The following is a 22,500-nucleotide window of genomic DNA, read 5'->3' on the forward strand; positions in this document are numbered from 1 at the left end:
TGTGAAAATGAGCAGATAAGTCACTTCAAAACACTTCAAATACGCAGATCGGGTGTCATACTTAATCACTGATTCACTCACACCTCTCCAGAAAATCAACTTTGGCCTTAGGTGTATGTTTAGGGTCATTGTAATCATGGAAAGCAACACAATGAAAATCAATGGAGTTCAATGAGAGGTGGTGACATATTTGCTATTCGTAGAGCAATACATTTTTAACTTCATGATGTAATCAATGATAAAAGCCCTCACACACCAGCAGCATGCATGCAGCTCCACATAAGAGCTGTATCCCTCCCATGTTTGACTTTAGGCACCATGTATTTATTCCAAATTCTTCTTTAACACCAAAGAAGTCTCTCCCACTGTCCTGTCTCAAAAAAGCCAACCAAGAATATGTCAAGCCTAATTCTGACAAAAATGAAGGCTAATGGGACTCATACTCTGAAGTCAAGATCCCAAGATCAACCATTTTAGAACTGATAGCATCAAAACTATATGGTGTTGGAGATGAAGAATATGAAAAAAGAGAAATGGTGCATAAAGTGAAACATGGTACAGATACAGCTCTTATGAGGAGCTGCATGCATGCTGCAGGTGTTTGAGGGCTTTTTAACATTGAGTAAATCATGAAGTTAAACATGTATTGCTCTACGAATAGCGAATATGTCACCATCTCTCATTGAACTCCATTGATTTTCATTGTGTTGCTTTCCATGATTACAATGACCCTAAACATACACCTAAGGCTAAAGTTGATTTTCTGGAGAGGTGAGAGTGATTCAGTGATTAAGTATGACACTCAATCTGCGTATTTGAAGTGTTTTGAAGTGACTTATCTGCTCATTTTCACATTATGTTCGATAGGCGACAAAACTTTTGTCTTGTCAAAATCTGCCTGTCTCTGTTCAATAAAGGGTCAATCTTTCGTTGGTGCATGAAATTTATTTTTGTACATACATTTTAATTCGGGAGGGTTGTAGCTTTCATATGAGTGACTTTTGAAGCCAAGTGATTAATTGAAAGTCAGGTTATTAGCTGTTATTCCAAACAGATGGATAGGCGACAACTCTTTTGGAGGCGAGTGTATAGGTACATTGAAAAAATGTTACCAAATGTTACCAAATGTTACCAATTCCTTGATATATTTGAATTCAATGTTGAATTTTTGTGTCCTGCTATGGTAAGGATTACCATTTCTTGAATCTTCTTGAATCTTGTAAGGATTAGTGTTGTGAATGTGATTAAAGAGGTAAGTGAGCAAACAGCTATATGAACAGATGAAAAACCTATGTGTACACTGTCCAAAAAATTTATATCAGTGATCAAACAGCTATATGAACAGCTAAAAATACCTCTATTTGAACACTGCCCAAAAATGAAATATCAGTGTACTTCCTCTTGAAGCTGTAGATCAGTAATGGGTAGATGACTATAAGTGGATGTCTGGCTGAACTCAGCAACAATGGGGGGCTGTGTGGGAGGGAGTGAGCCATATGAGGTACATGTATATTTTGGAGAGAAGAATTGTGTGAAACAGGAGCCCATTGCTCCTCAGAGAGAGATATATAGAGAGAGATAGAGATAGAGAGAGAGAAGAGGAAGGAAGGAAAGAAGAAAGTAATTTGTAGAGTGTGAGAGGAGGAAGAGAGAAACAGACAGATTGGAGGAGAGGGAGTGATAGGTAGAGTATGAGGTCCCAGCTAAAAGAAAGGAGAGAGAGGGAAGGTGAGAGGAAGACTGAGAGAAAGGAGTAGAGAGAAAGAGATAGGAGAGAAAGGAGAGGAGAAAGTAGAGAGAGAGAGAGGAGAGAATCGAGAGGGAGTGAAAAGAGAGGTGGTCGAGAAGAGAAAATGAGAGAGAGAGAGAGAGAGAGAGAGAGAGAGAGAGAGAGAGAGAGAGAGAGAGAGAGAGAGAGAGAGAGAGATGGAGGATGAGGTCCCAGAGGCAAGAGGCGATCTTTCATGCTTGATGCCTTAACAAGAGAGCATGCAGCCAGGCAGCAAGAACTTCCATATGGGAGTGATTATAGCTCTCTGTGTTAGTGTGTGTGTGTGTGTGTGTGTGTGTGTGTGTGTGTGTGTGTGTGTGTGTGTGTGTGTGTGTGTGTGTGTGTGTGTGTGTGTGTGTGTGTGTGTGTGTGTGTGTGTGTGTGTGTTTATGTCTGTGAAGGTATGTGTGTCTGAGAGATTTTGTGTGTGTGTGTGTGTGTGTGTGTGTGTGTGTGTGTGTGTGTGTGTGTGTGTGTGTGTGTGTGTGTGTGTGTGTGTGTGTGTGTGTGTGTGTGTGTGTGTGTGTTTGTGTGTGTGTGTGTGTGTGTAAACTTGGCATAAAAGGTACAACTCATAACCATTCAACACTAAATGACACCACGCGTGTCCAAAAGCCACTTTCGTATTTTATCAGTATTTCGTTTGTGAATGGTGCAAATTTCCATGTATTGAGAGAGTGCGTGCTTGAACGTGTGTGCGCGCGCGCGCGTGTGTGTGTGTGCGTGCATGTGTGTGTGAATGCCTACCCCCTATATAAGCCCATCTGCAGGCCAGTAACCCCTTGACCCCACTGCCCACCACATGCTCGTCACCTGCGAAGAGAGAGAGAGAGTGTGTGTGAGAGTGCTTGTGCCTGACCTACGGTCTCAGCATGGAGAAAATGTGTGTGTCAGAGTGTGTGTGTGTGTGCGTGTTTGTGTGGAGAAAGTTAAGTTCCTCTTCAGGCTATTCAACCTCCTTTTCACTTTGGGATCAGCAGTGCACAGCATTCTTCCATGCCAACCCGAGTTTAGACTGGGAGAGGAAAAAGTCGTTTATTTTCTCATTCCAGCAGCAGACAACAACCCACTGATGACTCTGATTTGAATTAAATAGAGCAGGAACATGCTCAGGAAAAAAAACAAGACAAGAACGGCAGAGAGAAAACAAACAGAGAAGGGGGGATTGTTCAGCATAGTTCAGTTCAACATTATTTATGTATCATTTCCTACTTAAAAGCAAACTCGCGACTTGTGAAGTGCACTTTGTTGTGATCAAAAGCAATGAGTTCTCATTTCATCAACACAAGGGGTTTTGCAGAAATCCATGCCACTCAAACAATGCTGTTTATTAGTTTCATAGAGGAAAGGATGCGAGCGCCATTCTTCAACTCCATTAGCTTAAAACAGTCAAAACTAATTCACAAACACCAGCAAAAAATACGATCCACGTGTTATTTTTGGGTCCAATATCGCACTTTACCATGACAAATATTTTTCCGGCTTCCCCCCTTGTGCTGCGTGCCGTATGTTATGCTCGTAATGACATGATGACAGAGTTATGGGCACTTTTTATGCGAGGACTATTCATTTTTCAGTGTGTGGCGTGGCGCACATCAACCCACCCATCTACACCCACACCCAGCCCTCCACCCACAGCCACCCACCCTGAACTGGCACTCCAACCAGCCTGGCAATAAGCTCTTCCAATTTCACCCCACAACCGCCCCCCTCCCACCCCTACAGGCCAATGCTCCCCACACACGCACAGGCATACACACACATACACCTTTGCGCACGCACACACGCGCACATACACACACGTACACACGCACGCACGCACACACACACACACACACACACACACACACACACACACACACACACACACACACACACACACACACACACACACACACACACACACACACACACGCAAGCACACACTTGGCGCGAGCCACTCTGGTGATGGCTGACAGCTCTGTAACCTGGCTCCTGGCTTCTGTCCTAGGGGTTAGGAGGAAGGAGGACGGTCACTGGGGGAAAGTGTGTGTGTGGGATGGGGCCTAGTGTGCTGTGGTGGTGGCGGTGGTGGACAGTCTTAAAGGGGGGAGAGGAGAGAGGGGGGGGTTAAGGAGCTGGCAGGAGCTCCTGTATGGCGGGTTAATGATTAAGTGGGGAGCTGAATGAGGAAGAAGGGAGGGAACAGGGGAAGGGAAGGAGCCTCATGGAGGAGTGGAGCACAGAGAGGGACAGAGGGAGGGAGGGAAAGAAAGGGAGAGTTTCGGGTGGAGGTGTGGTGTGGTGTGGTGTGTTTGTTAGGGCTGGATGGAGCTTTAGGAGAGTGAGGGCTGGGTTGGTTGGGGAGTGGGATGTATGGCTCGGCTGAAGCAAAATAAAGTCAAGTAGAATAGAATAGGGGTGTGTGTATGCTGTGAGGTATGTCTGTCCTGGGCTTGGCTGGCTAGAGTAGAATAAGAGTATGGGAGTAGGGGGGCCTCAGGAGAGGGAGGGTTGGGCAGGGCTGGGCTGGGCTGGTTGGGGAGTCAAGGGGTTGGCTGGGCTGGGCTGGGCTGGGCTGGGCTGGGCTGGGCTGGGCTGGGCTGGGCTGGGCTGGGCTGGGCTGGGCTGGGCTGGGCTGGGCTGGGCTGCTTGTGGAGTGGGAGGATACAGCTCTGTGTTGGGCAGGATTGCACAGAGTAGGGCTGGGTAGAGAGTAGAATTAGAGTAAGAGTAGGGGGGCGTGGGCCTGGGCTGCCTGCCGTGTTTAAATCCAGCTGGCCACTCCGCCGGGAATGTAATCCATATGTGCGCAGCGAGTTCAGCGGCAGGAGAGACACACAGAGAGGGAGAAAGAGAGAGAGAGAGAGACTGGAGGAGAGAGTGGTGGAAAAAAGAGAGAACAGAAAAGAAAAGACATTACCCTGTGATTGTTCCTGCTCTCTTTTTTTATTACTCCTCCCCTCCTTGAAATTCCTCTCATACTAGGCCCCTGCTCTCTGGCAAAGCTTTCACAGTCCACACAGCGAGACACAGACAGAGAAGGGGAGACAGACAGAGAGAAGGAGAGAGGGAGCTTAACTCACTGGACAGAAGAGAAACAGCAACAGCAGCAGAAACAGAGAGAGGATGAGAATGGGGGAACCAAACAGGGAAGAAGAAGGTGAAGGTGAAGAAGAAGAAGCAGAGGAAAAAGAAAAAGAAGAAGAAGAAGAAGCAGAAGAGAAAGAAAAAGAAGAAGCAGAAGAAGAAAAGAAAGATGAGAAAGAAGAAAAAGTTCAGAGGTATGTAGGTCCACAACTATTCAGCTCTGTGTTTGCCATTGTTGCCTTGAAAAAAAGAGACTTTCAGAGGAACCAGACTACCACCACCACCACCACCACCAGCAGCAGCAGCAGCATCAGAGGCAGCAGTGGCGGCCGCAGCAGCAGTCCTGCCTAGCGCTTTGGTGGTGTGAGCACCATCTGGATGAGGAAGAAAGGGCTTTAGACCATGTGGTGCGTGCCGTGCAGTGGTGGAGACAGAGAGAGAGAGAGAGAGAGAGAGAGAGAGAGAGAGAGAGAGAGAGAGAGAGAGAGGCTGAGGCTGAAAGGGTTGGTGGGTGGGGAACTGGCCACAGCCAGAGATCCAGCACAAACTGGGGTCCTGTGTGCAAGTAAGCAAGCGAGCACATGGAAAACCCTCCATATTTGATGATATGGGGAAGCCGTCCATATTTGAAGAAATAGTTGCATTAGATTATCCTCATGTTAGTTGTCATTTTTTGCATTGTGCACGTACGTTGTTTGCATTTGTTACACTTTTTGCATTGTTGTTGCATTGCACGGACATTGCACAGCAGTTGGGTGTTAATGGTGGTTTGTGGCTGCTGTTGTTCTGGCATTAAGCCCTCTGTGTCATTGGAGATATGAATGCTGCCTGCTGCCTTAACTGTTAATGTCTAACTAGGGCTTGGAGAAAGGTGCCTCCCGTGGCTTTGCACAATTGGCTGCGCACACTGTTTGTTTAGACCTTTCGTCGCCTTGCTGCCTTCTAGTATCAGCCCACATGCAAACCACAAGTTGGATCTAGAACTGCATGTCCTTTTTCTCAAGAAAAAAAACACCTTGAGTTCATACCACGGTATATTGCTTCAGGTAAGGCGGGGCAAGGTATAGCCAATGGAGTTTAGAAGGAAAAAAAAGTTGAAAGAGTTGAAATAGAGTGATTTTTGCAGGACACTGATAAGACACAACCACGGATCTGTTCTATTTTTGAGAAGGCCCTCCTCTGTTTTCTGTGCCGGCGACCCTTGGCCTCGGGGCCTTGTAAAACACTGGGGCTAATTGCTGCCAATCTCACAAACGCACTGACCTCCTGGAGTAAATCATCAGCAAGGCAGCCAAAGCCTTCTGCTGTTTGTCAACCGCTTCATGAGACGGTTTGGGTCTGAGAGTGACCCTGCATAAATGTATATAGGCTTTACCTCGAAAGAGAAAGTTTTAACCAATGTTGCAGATGCATTTACAGTAGATCTAGTTGTTGGAACACACAGTACCGGTACACACTCATCGTGTTCCTTTTCCACTGGTGGCACTGGAAGCGAGAGTACCTTCAACTGCACAATGACATTTAACGTCTTGCCAGGGGAAGATTCTGTACTATACAATTGAAAACTGATGTTGCTGGAAGTGAGGAACACCTCGAGTCAGGTCTGTAAACAGAGTTCAGGAGTGAAGAGTTCGCAAATTTACAATCCCTTTTGTTGTTCTTTTATTTTTTCATGGCTGGATTACGTTTTGACTTCAACAGTCTTCATCATTTATCATTATGCTCACAATTTACACTCACAATAGTGCATAACATCAACCTGTTCATAGCCAGTATGACTGACTGTATACCATGTATATAGTACTGTACAGTAGATGAAAATACAATTGAGCGAAATTGATGTTACAAGATTGTTAAATGGAAACTGAATCATGAAAATTGGAAATACAAAACACAGCTACAGTACATCAACTGTTATATTTAGAGCAAGATGAGACACAGGGATTCACAGTTTAGTTCTGTGTTTTCTTTGCTTCATACTTACATTGTACACATACTTTTCTTTACTTTTCATACTCACAAGTATGTGTCTTTTGTCAATCTGCCTTTGGTGTGCAGGCATGCTTTCTGGCATGTATCTTCATAGAGGTCTGATGTGGAGGACATGGGGGTAGTATGGTTTGCCCTAATGTGCATGAGGTGGCCTCCTGGGTTAAATGGGGAGGCTAAAATACTCTACAATGTAGGAGTCTTCAACTCTGCCTCACAACTCCCTGTGTCTTGGCAGAGAGATGGGACCACTGGTGGAATGTTCTCCAATTTAAACACAGTTCACTTGAGCTCAAGTTCACTCACCCATTGTTCACACACACACAGGCCCAATTTGCCGCCCTTCCAATCTCCACCCGTCTAAATAACATCAGGGCCACCAACCACTAAGTAGTTTGGGCCACTATCTGTTGTACCGTACTCTGAGGAGTTCAGACAACACTCTTTGGGCAGGTGTGACCTTTGGGTGGTGGGGGCATGGAGGGGTGGATGCATGATCTGCTAGGATGCCTAATCCATGGCAATCCATCCCAGGGCCCCCTGTAAACTTTGGCTGAGCCCAGGACAAAGTCATCTGAGAGGGTACCCTCCCCAATGTCCTAAGGACTCTTTTCTGGGCCTCCCTCCCAGGGCCCCGGGACAACTGACCCCTTTGCCCTCCCTGTCGGATTCCCTGCCCATCCTCCCCTTGTGAATGCCTCACCAAGACAACACAGGCCTCTGACTGTAAATCCCCAGATCCTGGTCCCTGCCTTCACCGAGATAATGCCTAATCTAATGCCTGAAGTGTGATGTATACAAACGTAAAGAGAAGAGCCTGTGATGGATGAAGAGGCACCGTACGGAAAGGCCTTTCCCCCAGAAATGCCTCTCTCCCCTCCCACTTTAGTTAAGCTCCCTTACCCCACTCAGCTCAGCAGGTGCCATCTGTAGACTGATACCAGAGAGTGCTGAGAAAGAAAACAATAAGCTTTAGGTATGTTGAATCCAGCAGCCAAAGGGCGGTTTCCATCAGATAAATGAAATGGGCAATATTTGTAGAGATGTGTGATATGACGTGACTGATGTTTGATATGTGTTTAGTCTGTCGTGGGATATGCCAGAAAATTGTCAATCTACAAAAGTATTGGATAACTTACATCAGAATAATATCAAAGCCTCTCTGCTGGTCAACCTTGACAGTTAATGCCAGTGTGCAGTATGATGTATACAAATGAGAAAGGCTTTTCCAGAAACCTCTTTCACTCCCGCAGTAGATAAGCTCTCTTATATCCCTCAGCAGGTGCCATCTGTAGACTGATACCAGAGACAGTGATCAGAAAACCAGCTCCAGGTTGACTGAAGGAAGAAAACTCCTCTATTTTTTGGTTAAAGGTTTGGGTTGAAGTTTAGAGCCATTTTGTAATGCCTGCTTTGTCTGCCATAAAATTGGAAAGCTAGGAAAGCATCTTGGAGACATTAAAACAATATTGCATCAAAACTGATGTACTTTCTGAGGCCCGGGCTGGAAGCAAGTGAATTCCAGATTCTCAGTGGGGGTTGTTGGCTTCACAGTGGTAATGCCAGCCTACAGTTAAGTATGCTGTACTGTATACAAATGAGGAAAACAACTTTGACAGACCGTCTTTCACTCCCACATTAGATAAGCTCTCTAAGATCCCTCGTAAGGTGCCATCTGCAGACTGATACCAGGGGCACAAGACTTGAGAACATCAGCTCCAGATTGGTTTGAAGCAAGCGAAGGGCTTTGGTTGGTTTTATCGGCTTATATTGTAAACATTGCTGCAGTCCAGGAATTATCAGAAGTCACAGATTACTATTAACGTTTTTATTATTGGCTCTGTTTATTTATTTCAGGATATGAATGTTTGGGTGATTGCAAGTACATTGTCGGAGCAGCAGTGTCATGTTTTTGTCTTGTCCTTTTCTTGTGTTTGTCTCGCAATAGTCATTGCAACACTCAAAAGGTCTTTGTTTACGCAGTCTGAAAAGTGACCAAGCAATCTTAAAAGCCTTATCACTCCCAGAAATTCTTTCTTTTCCTAAAAAGCGTCTGTGTCCCATCATATTGCATCAGTGGCTGAGAGCTAGCTGGCTGGCTCGGTTGACTGGTCTTTCTTGTCCCGCAGAAAAACTTTCCAAAACTTGACCTGTTGGATAATCTGTGCGTGACATCTGTTGTGTCTGCTGTGATGGCCTACATTTTTCCTCTTTCTATTGCACACCCGCTCTCTTTTTTCTGTCTTTCTCACTCTCTGTGTCTCTGTGTCTCTGTCTCTCTCTCTCTCTCTCTCTCTCTCTCTCTCTCTCTCTCTCTCTCTCTCTCTCTCTCTCTCTCTGTGTCTCTCTCTCTCTCTCTCCCTGCATGGAGAACAGACTGTCAGGCTCTGCTTCTCAGACTGCTTGGCTCAGCCAGTCGATCCTGTGCAAATCTGATTGGATGCCGCTGGAGGCAGGAGAAGTAGGTTGCCCTGTCACCTGCCAGGGGGCGTGGCTTAATAGTGACTGAATCAGCTGTCGGTGTGAGTGTGGGCAGTCGGAAAGTCACCCATGTGTTCAGGTGTGAGAGAAGGACGATTGTGGTTGGTCACTGAGGTACAGACTCGCCTTTATAGTGCTAGTATCAAACTAATTTGTTAATAAAATTGACCTATTGTTGTTCGCCGTGTTCAGAGCTGGGTTGTACTGTTACCTTGAATTTAATCCCTTAGCGCAGAGCCTATGTTATAACCTTACTGTCACCAAAATTGTAATGGCTATATCTTAATCTGTTACTTAATCTGTTACATAATGTCATAGCAATGTTGTTATGATGTATAGTTGAGTATTTTCCGTGAATAGACCCACCGGCATCCCCATCTGCACTGAGAGGCTACAAAGGAAACGGAAAGGAAAGGATTTATTTCACCAAAGTTATAATAAGATCCCTTTCAGAAGACTTTTGGCTCTGCACTGTTTCAAAATAATTGAAACTATATGTGCTATCTCATCCAGTCATCAAGTCCAGCTACGGGTAGCTCTGTGTGCACTAAGGGGGGCATGGCAAGAGAATACCAGGCTGTCTGCCACCGCTTGACTTAAGGAGAAAAACATGTTGGCAACGCTGTTGGCTATCAGAGTCCAAAGACTGTGCTGCACCATATGTTGGACTACCGCAGAGGCGTAGTGTGACAGGGAGGGCTCACTTTAAGGGTGGCACCTCCAGACAGACAAATAAAACAACATCACGCTGCATTTGTCTCTTTGTTCTCGGTTGCTTTGATCTGCATTGCTCTGCATTACATCAACCTGACCTTTGGTTTGGCTAGGTTTGGTTAGCATCTCTCTTGCTCTGTTTCTCTTTCTCTCCCTGTATGTTCTATAAGTGTGCTCTACTGCGACTGAGAATTGTTCCAGCATTCTGGAGTTTGAAGTCTCAGGAGGTCCTGAGGGATCCTACTCAGGGTATCACAATATTGATTGCTTTCAGCAGGTATGCTACAATGCTCTCTTATTTGGGCTTGGCTAACACGAATCAGTGCGAAATGAATTGCAAGTGGTTCTAAAAGAAACATATGCAGAATGCTTTTATGAGTCCAGTAGTTGGTATAAAAAATATGAGCCGTGAAGTGGTTCACAGCGAAAGCAGCTGTGGTTTCTGTTTATTTAAAGCTTGGAAAGTCCTTGTACGCATTCAGCAAGGCCTAACGAAGGAGGGAGGGAGAAAAGAGATTGCGATAGCGCAGTGGGAACATGCAGTGGATAAAAAAAGAAACAGGAAAAACAAGGGATTAATATTATAAATACACAAGGAAGCATACTCTTTAATCCCAGTGATCTGCTTCTGGTGGTGAATGTACAGTGCACGGGCAGATTGTGCTGTCTGGTGGACTACAGAAATGCTAAGCAGAAAACACGGCCGAGGTACAGTAGGTGTGGCACGTGTGGGGCTGTAAACCATTGACGAGAAGGTAACACATTTATTTGTGCCCCTTTCTACTTGGTCTACAGTAAGTTTTGGTAGTCCAATGATCTTGCCTAGTCAGATGAATGCATGTCTTTATCATGCATTATTGTGTGTTCTGCTGTGCATCCTGTAACCTGAAGTAAAATGCTTTGGCATGTATCCCTTCCGCCAGTGCACTTGACACAGCTGATTTCTAATCTCTAGTAGGACAATCTATCTTTGTGATGATTTGGATGGTCATCATGATCTGCTGGTTCAGTTCAAATAGCCTACAAATAATTGGATCAATTAATCTCTGTAGATTTTGTTAGTTGAAGGAATCTGGCATCTCAGCTCCGGCTGTCACTACTGATCAACATGATAGAGTTAAAGAGAAAGAGCAGAGGATGTTGACAACATCTGGCTCACAGATCATGATAATATTATTTCATTTGGCATGTCTATGCAGATAATGCAGTGATTGAGCGATTTGATGGATTTGTGCAATTTGTACTATATGACGGAACATGTTGCTGTAGTTTAATTCAGTAATCATAACGTACAGTATGCCTCCTCTACTCAATGGAGGGTGACTATTTGAATAGTTTGATATTGGATTGGGAGATGTGGATTGATATGGCCTGATAATGGAGTTCAGTGGCCATGGCATTCCAGTGGAACACATTCAATCTCGTTTGTCCAGAAGAGCCATTTCAGCATCCTGTCTGATGCTGCATTTGCACATACTGTACAAAGTACATCAGATTGATAGATGTAGAACACTGTCTCTCTGTTTTACAGTACGTGAACAATGCAGGTCCAGATATAGCATTAGGGCCTACATTTGAAATGAATGACACATTGCAATGATATCCTCACATGTATGTTTTCTGTGTATTTATATATTTTAAAATTCAGCTTAAATGTTGTCACTTATCATCCTATTTTGTTCCATTTATAGCTCTTGAGAAATAGTCATTTGTAATACGTCACATGAACTTGAATTGCCTAGCAGTGACCTAAACTGAGGCACAGTGTGTGCCAAGTAAGGACTTGGTGGGTGAGTGATGCGTGAAGAGGGGTCTTAAGGCACGGCCTTGACAGCATGCAACTCTACACCACTACACTACTAGTGGGCATCGATCCACCTGAATGCATCATACGAATCAATAATGGCAGACGAGACTTAATAGGCTGTTGTCATGAATTAGAAATGGATACCGAATACACACCGTCTCCCTGAGGAGCAGAAATGCTTCAGCAGGATTGTAAAAATGCCCAAGGCTTTCAAATCGCTTCTTTCTCTCTCTCTCTCTCTCTCTCTCTCTCTCTCTCTCTCTCTCTCTCTCTCTCTCTCTCTCTCTCTCTCTCTCTCTCTCTCTCTCTCACTCTCTCCCTGTCTCTCTCTCTCTCTCACTCTCTGTCTCCCTCTCTCCCTCTCTCTCTCTGTCTCTGTCTCGCTCTCTCTCACACACACAAGCACACACACACACACACACACACACACACACACACACACACTCTCACACACACACACACACACACACACACACACACACACACACACACACACACACACACACACACACACACACACACACACACACACATAGAAAGAGGTTGAGAGAATGAGTGAAAGTGATGTAACTCTAGCCATTAGGGATATTGAATGGGGGAACTCCCTGTATCTCTTGCTGAAATACACTCCTGAACAGACAGCCCCAGGACAGGTAATCTGCACAAAACAACCCAACTGGAGCGGCTTTGTTATATTTTGTTCTCACTCTCAGCCTTTTCTTGAATGCTGTCCTTATAGAACCATTGTGTTCGACTATATTGACAGTCATCGCTTTGACAAGTTCATCTGGCAAGACAGACAAATGCACCTCACTGTTCTTTTTTGTTCGATTCGCTCGTCATCTCTATGGGAGTCACTCATTGGCTGACGACCTAGATGAGTCCTATTGTTTTCTGTGTAGCAAGTGCTGAAAAAAATGAAAATTATGCACAAATGCATTTATAAATGTCATGAAATTATATGGTATGTTTCCTGGAACGGGAACGGGAACTGTTTGGTTTGAAACATTACAATGCTGTAATATGCGGTATGGATTTACAAAATGAACTGAAATGATGTGAACGATTGAACGGCTAGAAATTAAATGCAGAAGTAAGACCAACCACAGGATAGCCGTGTCGGTCGGATGGCAGTAGCCCTTTGGAAGCCTCACACAGAGCCACAGACAGCTTTTGCTGGGCCCAGGACAAAGTCATCTGAACGGTCCCCCAACCCAATACGTACAATGTAATGAGGACCCAATTCTGGGCCCCCTATCTCCCTGGGCCCAGGACAACACACCCTGTCGGCGGGCCTGGCCTCACATACGGAACTGCTGATGCATAATTGTGTTACGCCTCTCTGAAATCCACCCCAGTCATCCATCATACAAATGGCGACCCATGTCATACTTTAGTTAGCAGCCTCCTTCCTGTCCAAGACAAATAAGTATTAAAGTGCGCTATCTGGAGCGATCTGCACAATGGCTCTTGGTGGAGATCTGTAATTTGCGCTGTAACTAAGGGTTACTTTGTTGGAGAGACTAGCTATTCATTAGGCTCTCTCTCTCCCCGTCTGTCTCTCTGTTTCTCTCTTATTCTCTCTCTGCTTCTCTTTCTGTCTCTCTCATTCTCTCTCTCTCTCTTCTCTCTCTCTCTCTCTCTCTCTCTCTCTCTCTCTCTCTCTCTCTCTCTCTCTCTCTCTGTGATTCTCTCTCTCTCTCTCTCTCTCTCTGTCTGTCTGTCTGTGAGTGGAGCCTCATGAATCATTGTGAGCCAATTACCTGGAGTCTTTAGAGGAGGAGACTGTGTATTGGGGAAAAAAGAGTGGGAAGAAGTGGGTGTTGGACGTGATTAGTGGTGTGTGTCCTCACCACACCACACCACACCACACTGGCCTGAGTGATACAGAACTGCTTTTAATGGGGCGACCAGAGCGGCAAAACCAGAGCTTGGCCCTGCCCAACGCTTTTTGTTTTATTGCTGAGCTTGTTTGAGGATGAATTATAGATTTAATTATGGCCGTGCGCTACTAAGGAAGCGACCAGAGAGAGAGAGAGAGAGAGAGAGAGAGAGAGAGAGAGAGAGAGAGAGAGAGAGAGAGAGAGAGAGAGAGAGAGAGAGAGAGAGAGAGAAGCTGAGAGAGAGAGGGGGTTGGGTTTTTCGGCATACAGTACAGTCTGGTGCAGCGTGTGCCTGGGTTGCATGGAGAGATCTGGTGCTGGTGCCAGTGTTGCCAGATGTGCCCAAAAGGTTCTCAAAAAAACGTGAAAATGCGCTAAATTCCGCCCAATTTCAACAAATTGCATTGATTTCTATGGGCCCAAAATTGCAGAAAAAAACACCAAATCCGTTTTTACCTCCAGACGGCCATCCCAAGCAGTTCAATTGGGCGGGTAACCGCCCAATCTGGCAACACTGGCTGGTGCTCCTTTGTGGTGCCTGAGGATCGGTGGGGGTTGGGACTCTGTGGATGAGGGTGGAGCGTTCTGACTGAGCCACACCTGAGTGGCTGATGTCTCTGTTGTCCCGTCCTCCCCTTCTCCATCCCTCTCTCCTCTACCTCCCTCTCTCTACCCCACCCCTCATCCTCCTCTCCAACCCCCTCACTTATCCTCCCCCTCCTCTCCCCTCTTCTCCCAACGAGCCCTTCGCTGTGTCTGCTGTCCTCTCCGCTGTTCAGGCTGACATGGCAGTTCCCCAGGGATAGACATTGCATGATACTGGCTTGCTCTGTCTTGCTCTCTTGCTCTCTCTCTCTCTCTCTCTCTCTCTCTCTCTCTCTCTCTCTCTCTCTCTCTCTCTCTTGCTCTCTCTCTCTCTCTCCCTCCCTTGCTCTCTCCTTCTGTCCTTCTCGCTCTCTCCTGGTGTCGACAGGAGGGCAGGGGAGAATTGTGCAGCCATATCTCAATCTGGCCTTTGACAGACAGGTCCCATGTCCTGCATGCATCTGTGCTCTTAAGCACCTCCAATGGGAAAACAGAGCGAGGTGGAGGGATAGAGGGAGTGCAAGAGGGAAATAGAGGGAGGGATGGAGGCAGTGCAGTAGAGATAGGGAGGAAAAGAGAGAAAGTGAGATAGAGAGAGTGAGAGACCCTACAACAAATCAGCTGAGTTGTGCAGTTATGGCAGTGCCCATAAGGAAGAGAGAGAGAGAGACAGAGAGAGAGAGAGAGAGAGAGAGAGACAGAGAGAGAGAGAGAGAGAGAGAGAGAGAGAGAGAGAGAGAGAGAGAGAGAGAGAGAGAGAGAGAGAGAATATGAGGGGGGCATAGGGACAGTATACAGAGGGAGATGTAGTTAAGATGTGAAAGGAGGTGGGGTAATGAGAGAGAGAGAGAGAGAGAGAGAGAGAGAGAGAGAGAGAGAGAGAGAGAGAGAGAGAGAGAGAGAGAGCGCATAGGGACAGTGGGTAGAGAGAGACATAGTAAGGGATTGTGAGAGAGAGGTGGTAGAGGGAGTGAGAGAGTGAGGGGGGGGAGAGAGAAGGGAGCCTGGCTAGGCAACAGCGAGCGAGTGAGCATTCTCAAGGAGAGAAAGGAGGACAGCAATTACTACAGCCAGCAGTCTGCGAGAGAGAGAGAGAGAGAGAGGCAGCCGTATAAGGGTCTCCCTCTGGCACTCGTTTACCAGCTGCTTCCCACCATTCCCTCTCTCTCTCCTTCTCTCTCTCTTATCCATCTCTCTCCCTATCCCCTCTTCTTTCCCTCTCTCTCTTTCTGTCTCTCTATCCCTCTGTCCTGTGCGCTCCATCCCAAGCCTGGCTTCTATATGACTGATCCGGGGGACGATGCTGAAGTTCCGAGCCGACCGGAGGGTAAGGTAGGTGGGCGGAGAGAGAGAGAGAGGAGAGAGGAGAGAGGGGGGAGATGATGGTTATGATGATGGCACTGTCGCGGGGAGGGGAGCGAGGGACGGAAAGGCAAGGCAAGGAGGAGAGACTGAAGGGAAGGTCGTTGGTGTGTCCGGCAGAGAGAGAGGACAGTTGCGGCGAGGCGCGAAGGTGAAGTTTATTGCGGAGGGGGTGGTGTGCAAAGGCAGTCAGGCAGTAGTCAGGCAGAAGTCGGCAGTAGCAGCAGCCGTTAAAAGAGTAAAGTCAGAGCCATAGGCGAGAGGGGACGACTGCAATGCAGTGCTGCCGGGAGACGGCGACGTGGTGGAAGGAAGGCGTCTTGTTCGCTTCCCCCACTCCGTCAAGACGCGCGTGTCGTGTGCGGTGTGTGTGTGTGGCGCGTGAGGCGTGACGTGCTGCGCCGCCACCGAGCATGGACTCCATGATGAGAGAGGAGTGCATGTGTGACCGCGTGCGTGTGTGACAGTGTGTGTGTGTGTCACTACGTGAGCCTACTGTGTTTGTCTCTGCATGTGGACGTGTGCATTTACGTGTGCGCCTCAGCCTGAGCAATGACATTCATTTTATGCCTTAAGCGCATGCAGAGGGCAACGTGCGCATTGTGTATTGTGCATAAGATTTATTATACCCAGTATGGTCGCATGTGTTTACCTCTGGACTCCTGTGCTGTACAGAACAGCTAATATGTCAGAATGGCTTTGAAATCCAACATCGTAAAGCTCCTCTGTCAATTGTCCTTTTATTATTTGCAATAGTTCTTATGCAATGCTGTGTTTATTCGGTGGTGCAGCATGCTCTTATTTAGTGTTGCTGTGGAGAGGCGCAAAAGCAGCCCTGAGTTTTCTATATAGGTTTGTAGGTTACTCACCACCGGGCATGCTCAGAAGACAGACCCTGTGAGACCAAAACAGATACAGTACACACTTGCTTTGCTGTCAAGCGCCAAGCTGTTCATAAAAAAACTGGACAGCAAATTCCCTCCAAAGCCCTACTTTGTGTTCATTTAGAATGAAATGGAATGGACGGCTATTGTTTTCATAGGCTGTACATATGAGGGATATTACATTACATTACGGTATGGTACATTATGGTACTGTATTTATAAGCTGCATATGGTATATGGTAGTGTATTTATTGTTCTGAATGAATATGTACTGTATTTATGACCTGGGAATAGGAGTCGCTCTTGTGTGCTGTGTGTACTGACAGCGTGTGTGTTGGTGTTCAAGGTGGATAGGTCGGTGGATGCCTAGTGTGTGAGAGAGTGTTCTTGGCCCGAGTCCATTGTCCTTTCACCTATCAGTGTTGGTGCGTGCTGCGAGATTGAGGCAACACAGACCCCGCTCTTCTCTTGCACACTGCTTACCGAGATGCAGCACGACCTGGGAAGGAGGCCCATAACTTTTAGCCTCTCTAGCAGAGAGGCACTTCAAAAGCACCTTGTGAGAAAAAAATACTGCCAAACGCGAGGGAGGTCTTGTGTTGTCTATCTTGTTTTGGTTTTCTTTGTTGTTGTTGTTTTGCTCTCTCTGAGTGGCTGAGACCACTGAGCCTCTTCACATCAAGGCCATAGAATGCTTGGATTCCTAGGAACCCCTGATAGCAGACATACACAAACACATGTGGTCCAAAATGGGACTACAGTACCCACAGCCTGGTCTGCACAGAAGTGGTTTGCCCAGAGGTGTTGAGTCTGGCTTCAGAAAGGGAAACTCCATGCCATCATGTTTCATATTTTTCCACCCCTTGCTTTACAAAGATAACTTCATTGAGTGGCCTATCGACCTCTGAGCTCATTCACATGAGCTAGTTTAGAATGTATTTGGATAGAAGAATATGAGGCGCATGTCGCTCAAATATGAAAACTCAAACTGTGTTGACAGTATATACATGATCAGATTTCAGAGTGGAAAAAAAATCAGACAGTTCCCTTTGGAAGTGGCTGTATGTTTTGGGGATACATTATGTAGTGTAAAGATCTCAAAGAGAGTCACAACGTAGTAATAGCTATGATATAAGCAACTACACTTTAGTTGCATGGGGGACAGACTCATGGATGAAAATTCTGGATAAAAATGATGGATTTTTTCTATTTCCCTAACAAGTATGGTAGGCTTAGGCCTACTACCAGAAATAGAAGCAGCATGGCGGGCGACCCACCACTACCAGCAGAGATTCTTTAAGTATAGAGATATGCCAACATAATAGGTTTCCATGGGCACCTAACATGACCAGGTTCCGGTCTGCCTAAAGGGGCGTGTCATAATGCTCCTAGCATTGAATAGAACAGTCCTCAGGTCTGCCTAGGTCTGCCTAAAGGGGGATTTCCCCCCCAATAATAGAACCCGGAAACAATGGGCCAATGGAACCTCTCTCTCTCTACTCTCTCTGCTACCAGTGCTGGACAGCCTGAGGGAGGGCGGCCATATTGGCTCTCCCCACAGGTGAGCGTCTACAGTAGCTTCTGCTGGCACTCTGTACAACCACCTGAGGTCTGACCTGCTGTTGCCACCGATTGCTTTCCACACATTGTTCAGCGTGACTCAGAGAGAACTGTTCAGGAGGGCACCGGATAATGTGACACCCTATCCACCCAGAGACGAGATCCCTGCTCTTTCAGGCATGTTGCCTCGGCAGGGAAGAACAGAGCCAAGCAGAGGAAGCAGATAATATACTGTGTGTGCCTAGTTTGGTCTTACCCTATAATAACAAATACCCTAGAACGAATAAAGAGATTCAATATGGGTGAAAATGCTGCAAGGAACTCTGAAATGAAAAATGTCATCATTTCAAATGTCACGTACGCACGTGCACGCACGTGCATGCACACACACACTCAGACACACACACGCACGCGTGCACACACACACACACACACACACACACACACACACACACACACACACACACACACACACACACACACACACACACACACACACACACACACACACACACACACACACACACACACACACACACACACACACACAAAAATGAGAGGATTGGCCCTGATAGAGTGTGACCTCTTAATTTGCGCTGATAAATTATTAAGTGTGTTTGATTGCTGAGGTGTTATGATCGATACGTTAGCAACACGTGTTCTCTTCCTACACAGAGCCTCTGCAGACTCGACTTGTCTTCTCTCTCTCTCCCTCTCCCTCTCTTTCTCTCTCTCTGTCCATCCGTCTCTGTGTCTATTTCTATTGACATGTGTCTGCAATTCGCAGCACTGTTTGGACGGGAGTAAAATTGCAATTGACTTACTGACCTTGTCTTCTCTCTCTCTCTCTCTCTCTCTCTCTCTCTCTCTCTCTCTCTCTCTCTCTCTCTCTCTCTCTCTCTCTCTCTCTCTCTCTCTCTCTCTCCCAATCTATCTTATTCATGTAGTCAAAATGACCAAAATGGAACACCTGGACACCCAGTGATCCAGAGCCATTTGGAAGAGAGCATCCACCAGCAGAACAATCTGTGAGTACACCTGTTGTATTACTACATTACACCACCACATGTAGAGTAGCAGATGACACTTTTAGCCAAGGGGAATGAGGCTCTCCGCACATCGGTCCCGACACAATTTCGACCTCCACATACAATTTCACCACAGTGGAGCATGGATATCAATGGGTGGCTCCAACAAAATAGAAGCATTGTGGCTTTAGGTGTCTTGCTCAAGGGCACTTCAGCCATGGATGAATGTGTAGGGAGTAGGACACAAATTCTTCTTACTGGCAAGGGTGGAATTCGAACCTACAACCCTTCGACACAAAGATGAACTCTCTAACCACCTCGCCAAGGCTGCCCCAACTCTACTAAAACAGTTACCAGGCAGCCACCCTTCACCTACTCTTCACTACCACTAATACATAAAACATGTTTAAGACCTTGACAGAATGACATACATCATGGCTGGACCTGTCAAGAGTTTTTGGCTATCGAACTGATGGTCATTTATTATAGATCAAAAACAAAAGGTACTGGCCTTGCAAGCCTGTGCCACCATGGGTCATAAATGATCTAGCGATGGGAAACACACTCCAGCTTCTGTAAAAAAAAAAATACAGTGTTAATTCAACACCTAGAGCAGGGGTTCTTACTAAGACAATGGCCCCCCATACAGGTATACCGATGGATTAAGGCCCCCCTCAATTGGTCATGCTAAACATTTTTTTTTTCTGTGCATCCCCTGTCACAGTCTATGTGTCTATGTCATTGTCCCATTGGGATATATAAGATAACGATAATCGTGGTAATGTTCAGAGATGCAATAGATTATTATCCTCTTCTTAACTAATGAGGGTACTGTGTAGTTGATTATGGTTTGGTGCACATTAATTCATCAATTATTTATTTTATTGTGCTATAATTTTTTCTGTCAACATGCCGTGGACCCCCTAGCACCTCCTTGCGGCCCCCCAGGGGTCCCCGGCCCCCACTTCGAAAACCACTGACCTAGAGAGTACTCTGCGACCACATACACTCTGCAAGGGTTGAATCAGCACTACATTTTTTTACTGTGTAGTTTCTGGATAGGACCAGTCTACCGTACAGTCAGCTAAGCTAACAATGTTCGGGCGGCTATTTTCCATCCCTTCTCTTCTGCTGCCTTAGCTATCACCAAGCCAGTATTACTCACCTGTCTTATAAATATTTAAGGAATATTAAGCGCAATTATCATCATCATCGGCACAATGAAATGGCAATCACTGCCATACACCACCTGTTTTCGTGCTAGCCAAGCATATCAGGTGATGCTTAGGCCATCTTTTTGTCTTTGTTGAAGATTGAAGGTAATGGTATTGCCTCGAGGGCATACATACCTTCCTCTGCACACCTGAGAAAATATCCAGCAAAGATGGATATGCCAATATGCCAACGCACACACACACACACACACACACACACACACACACACACACACACACACACACACACACACACACACACACACACACACACACACACACACACACACACACACACACACACACACACACACACAGCAGAGACATAGCAGAGACCTGGAATTACCACTACGGCAGTAACTTAATATATGTCTGCATGAGGGGGGAAAATGTCAGGTTCTACTACCCTTTTTACGTGCATGTGTGAACAATTACCGTGGCCGAAGCGCAATTCCCATCTGCCATAATGTAATATTTGATTGAAATTACTGGTGCCCTGTCAGTGGGCTTAGGGGGCGGTAATACATAACATATTGCAGTAGATTATCCGCTGTAATCTGACTCTGGCAAATATTCTCAGTGTAGTGTAGTGTGTAAAATGAAGTGGCCCAGGAGCGAGGGTCTCGGGAGAGGCTCTCGTAAATCCATAAGCAGCAGCAGCAGCAGCAGCAGTGGCGGCGGCATGCTGGTCAGCGAATCTGGCTGGCTGAAGAGGGGGGGGGCAGTGGGAGGCAGAGGCAGAGGCAGAGGAGGAGAGACGAGGGAAGAGGAGGAGAGGTGGAGGAATGGCAAGGAGAAGGGATGGGATGGAAGACAGAAGTCGAGAGAAGGCATGGATGAGGATGAGGATGGGGAGGTGGGGGAGGGGAGGGATGGAGAGGCAGAGGCAGAGGTGAAAGCTGAAATGAGGTGAGGGAGGGTGGAAAGGAGAGAGCAGAGGAGAGGGAAGGGTTGGGGAGAAGAGGAGAGAAGGGGGGGGTAGGAGAGGATTATAGAGAGGGGGTTAGGTGAGGCAAGGAGGTGGAGGAGAAGAGAAGAGGAGATGAGGAGGACGGAGGGTGTGGGGAGGGTAGTGGTGCAGCCGAGGCAAAGGTTAGAGGAGAGGTGGGAGATGGAGGAATGGAGAGGAGAAGAGGTGGAGGAGAGAGGGAGGGGATGGGAGTTGGAGGAGGCAGAGAGGAGGCATTTATGAGGGGAGGGGAGGGATATGGAGGAGAGGACAGGCAAAGGGAAAGAAGAGGTAGGGGAGGTGGAGGAGAGAGGATGGGGGCAGATGGGAGGCATGTGCGTGGAGAGGGGGCGGCAGGGGAGGGAGAGTAGAGACATAAGCGAAGCGAGAGAATGGCATAGGAGGAGGAGGAGAAGGAGGAGGCGTGGCGTGGGATGGAGGCCATGGAGGGCCCGACGTGGGGATCAATACATTGACCAGAGCACTGCAGCCTCGCCTCCGCACGTCTCACTACGCCTTCCACGCTGACTCACACTCATTCATATATTCTCTCTCTCTTTCTATCTCCGTCTCACTCTCTCCATCTCTTGCTCTCTCCATCTAGTATCTCTCTCTCTCTCTCTCTCTCTCTCTCTCTCTCTCTCTCTCTCTCTCTCTCTCTTTTCTCACTCTTTCTCACTCTTTCTCTTGCCCTATCATTTGCCCTCTCTCTCCTTTCATGTTTTCTCTCTCTACCACTTTCATTCTCTCTCCGTCTCTGTCTCTCAAAGCCGCAACTTTCTATTCCTCTTTCTATTCCTCTTCTTACATGCTCTCTATCATTTTTACACTCTCCATATTCTGTCGCTGTCTTACTCTTACTATACCATTCTCTCCCTCTCATTTTCACATTTCTCTTTGTCTTTCTGTCTCTCTCACTCAATAAATCTCTCACACTCTATAAATGTCTCTCTCTCTCTCTCTCTCTCTCTCTCTCTCTCTCTCTCTCTCTCTCTCTCTCTCTCTCTCCCCGCCTCTCACTCCATGTTATCCGTCTGAACCCTCTCTCCGTTGGGCTTTTCCGGCTCCACTCCAATCACATTCCTCGCAAAACCAATTGACTGTTTTTAAACTGCAACCTCAGTGTGGGTGCGGCCTGCCCTGGTGCGCTCTCTCCTTGCCAGTAGGGCCATTAAAAATAGCATGGCCTATGTGCTGCCTGCTC

At 46.7% G+C, this 22,500-nt stretch overlaps 1 protein-coding gene across 4 annotated transcripts in view; it reads left to right on the top strand.

The window, feature by feature from the left end:
- plekha6 (pleckstrin homology domain containing, family A member 6) overlaps positions 1–22,500 on the top strand; it is a 111,439-nt gene that overhangs the window by 37,345 nt on the left and 51,594 nt on the right. For 2 of the 4 annotated variants that reach the window (XM_063215384.1, XM_063215385.1), the window contains exons 1-2: positions 4,434–5,034; positions 19,053–19,133. In XM_063215384.1, coding sequence (XP_063071454.1) covers positions 4,880–5,034; positions 19,053–19,133 — 236 coding nt within the window. In that variant the 5' untranslated portion in view covers positions 4,434–4,879. Of the gene's footprint in view, positions 1–4,433; positions 5,035–19,052; positions 19,134–22,500 lie in introns of those variants that run through there. The other 2 variants (XM_063215387.1, XM_063215386.1) reach the window with 1 other exon arrangement.

Source organism: Engraulis encrasicolus, chromosome 14 (assembly GCF_034702125.1).
Source record: "Engraulis encrasicolus isolate BLACKSEA-1 chromosome 14, IST_EnEncr_1.0, whole genome shotgun sequence".
NCBI lineage: Eukaryota > Metazoa > Chordata > Actinopteri > Clupeiformes > Engraulidae > Engraulis > Engraulis encrasicolus.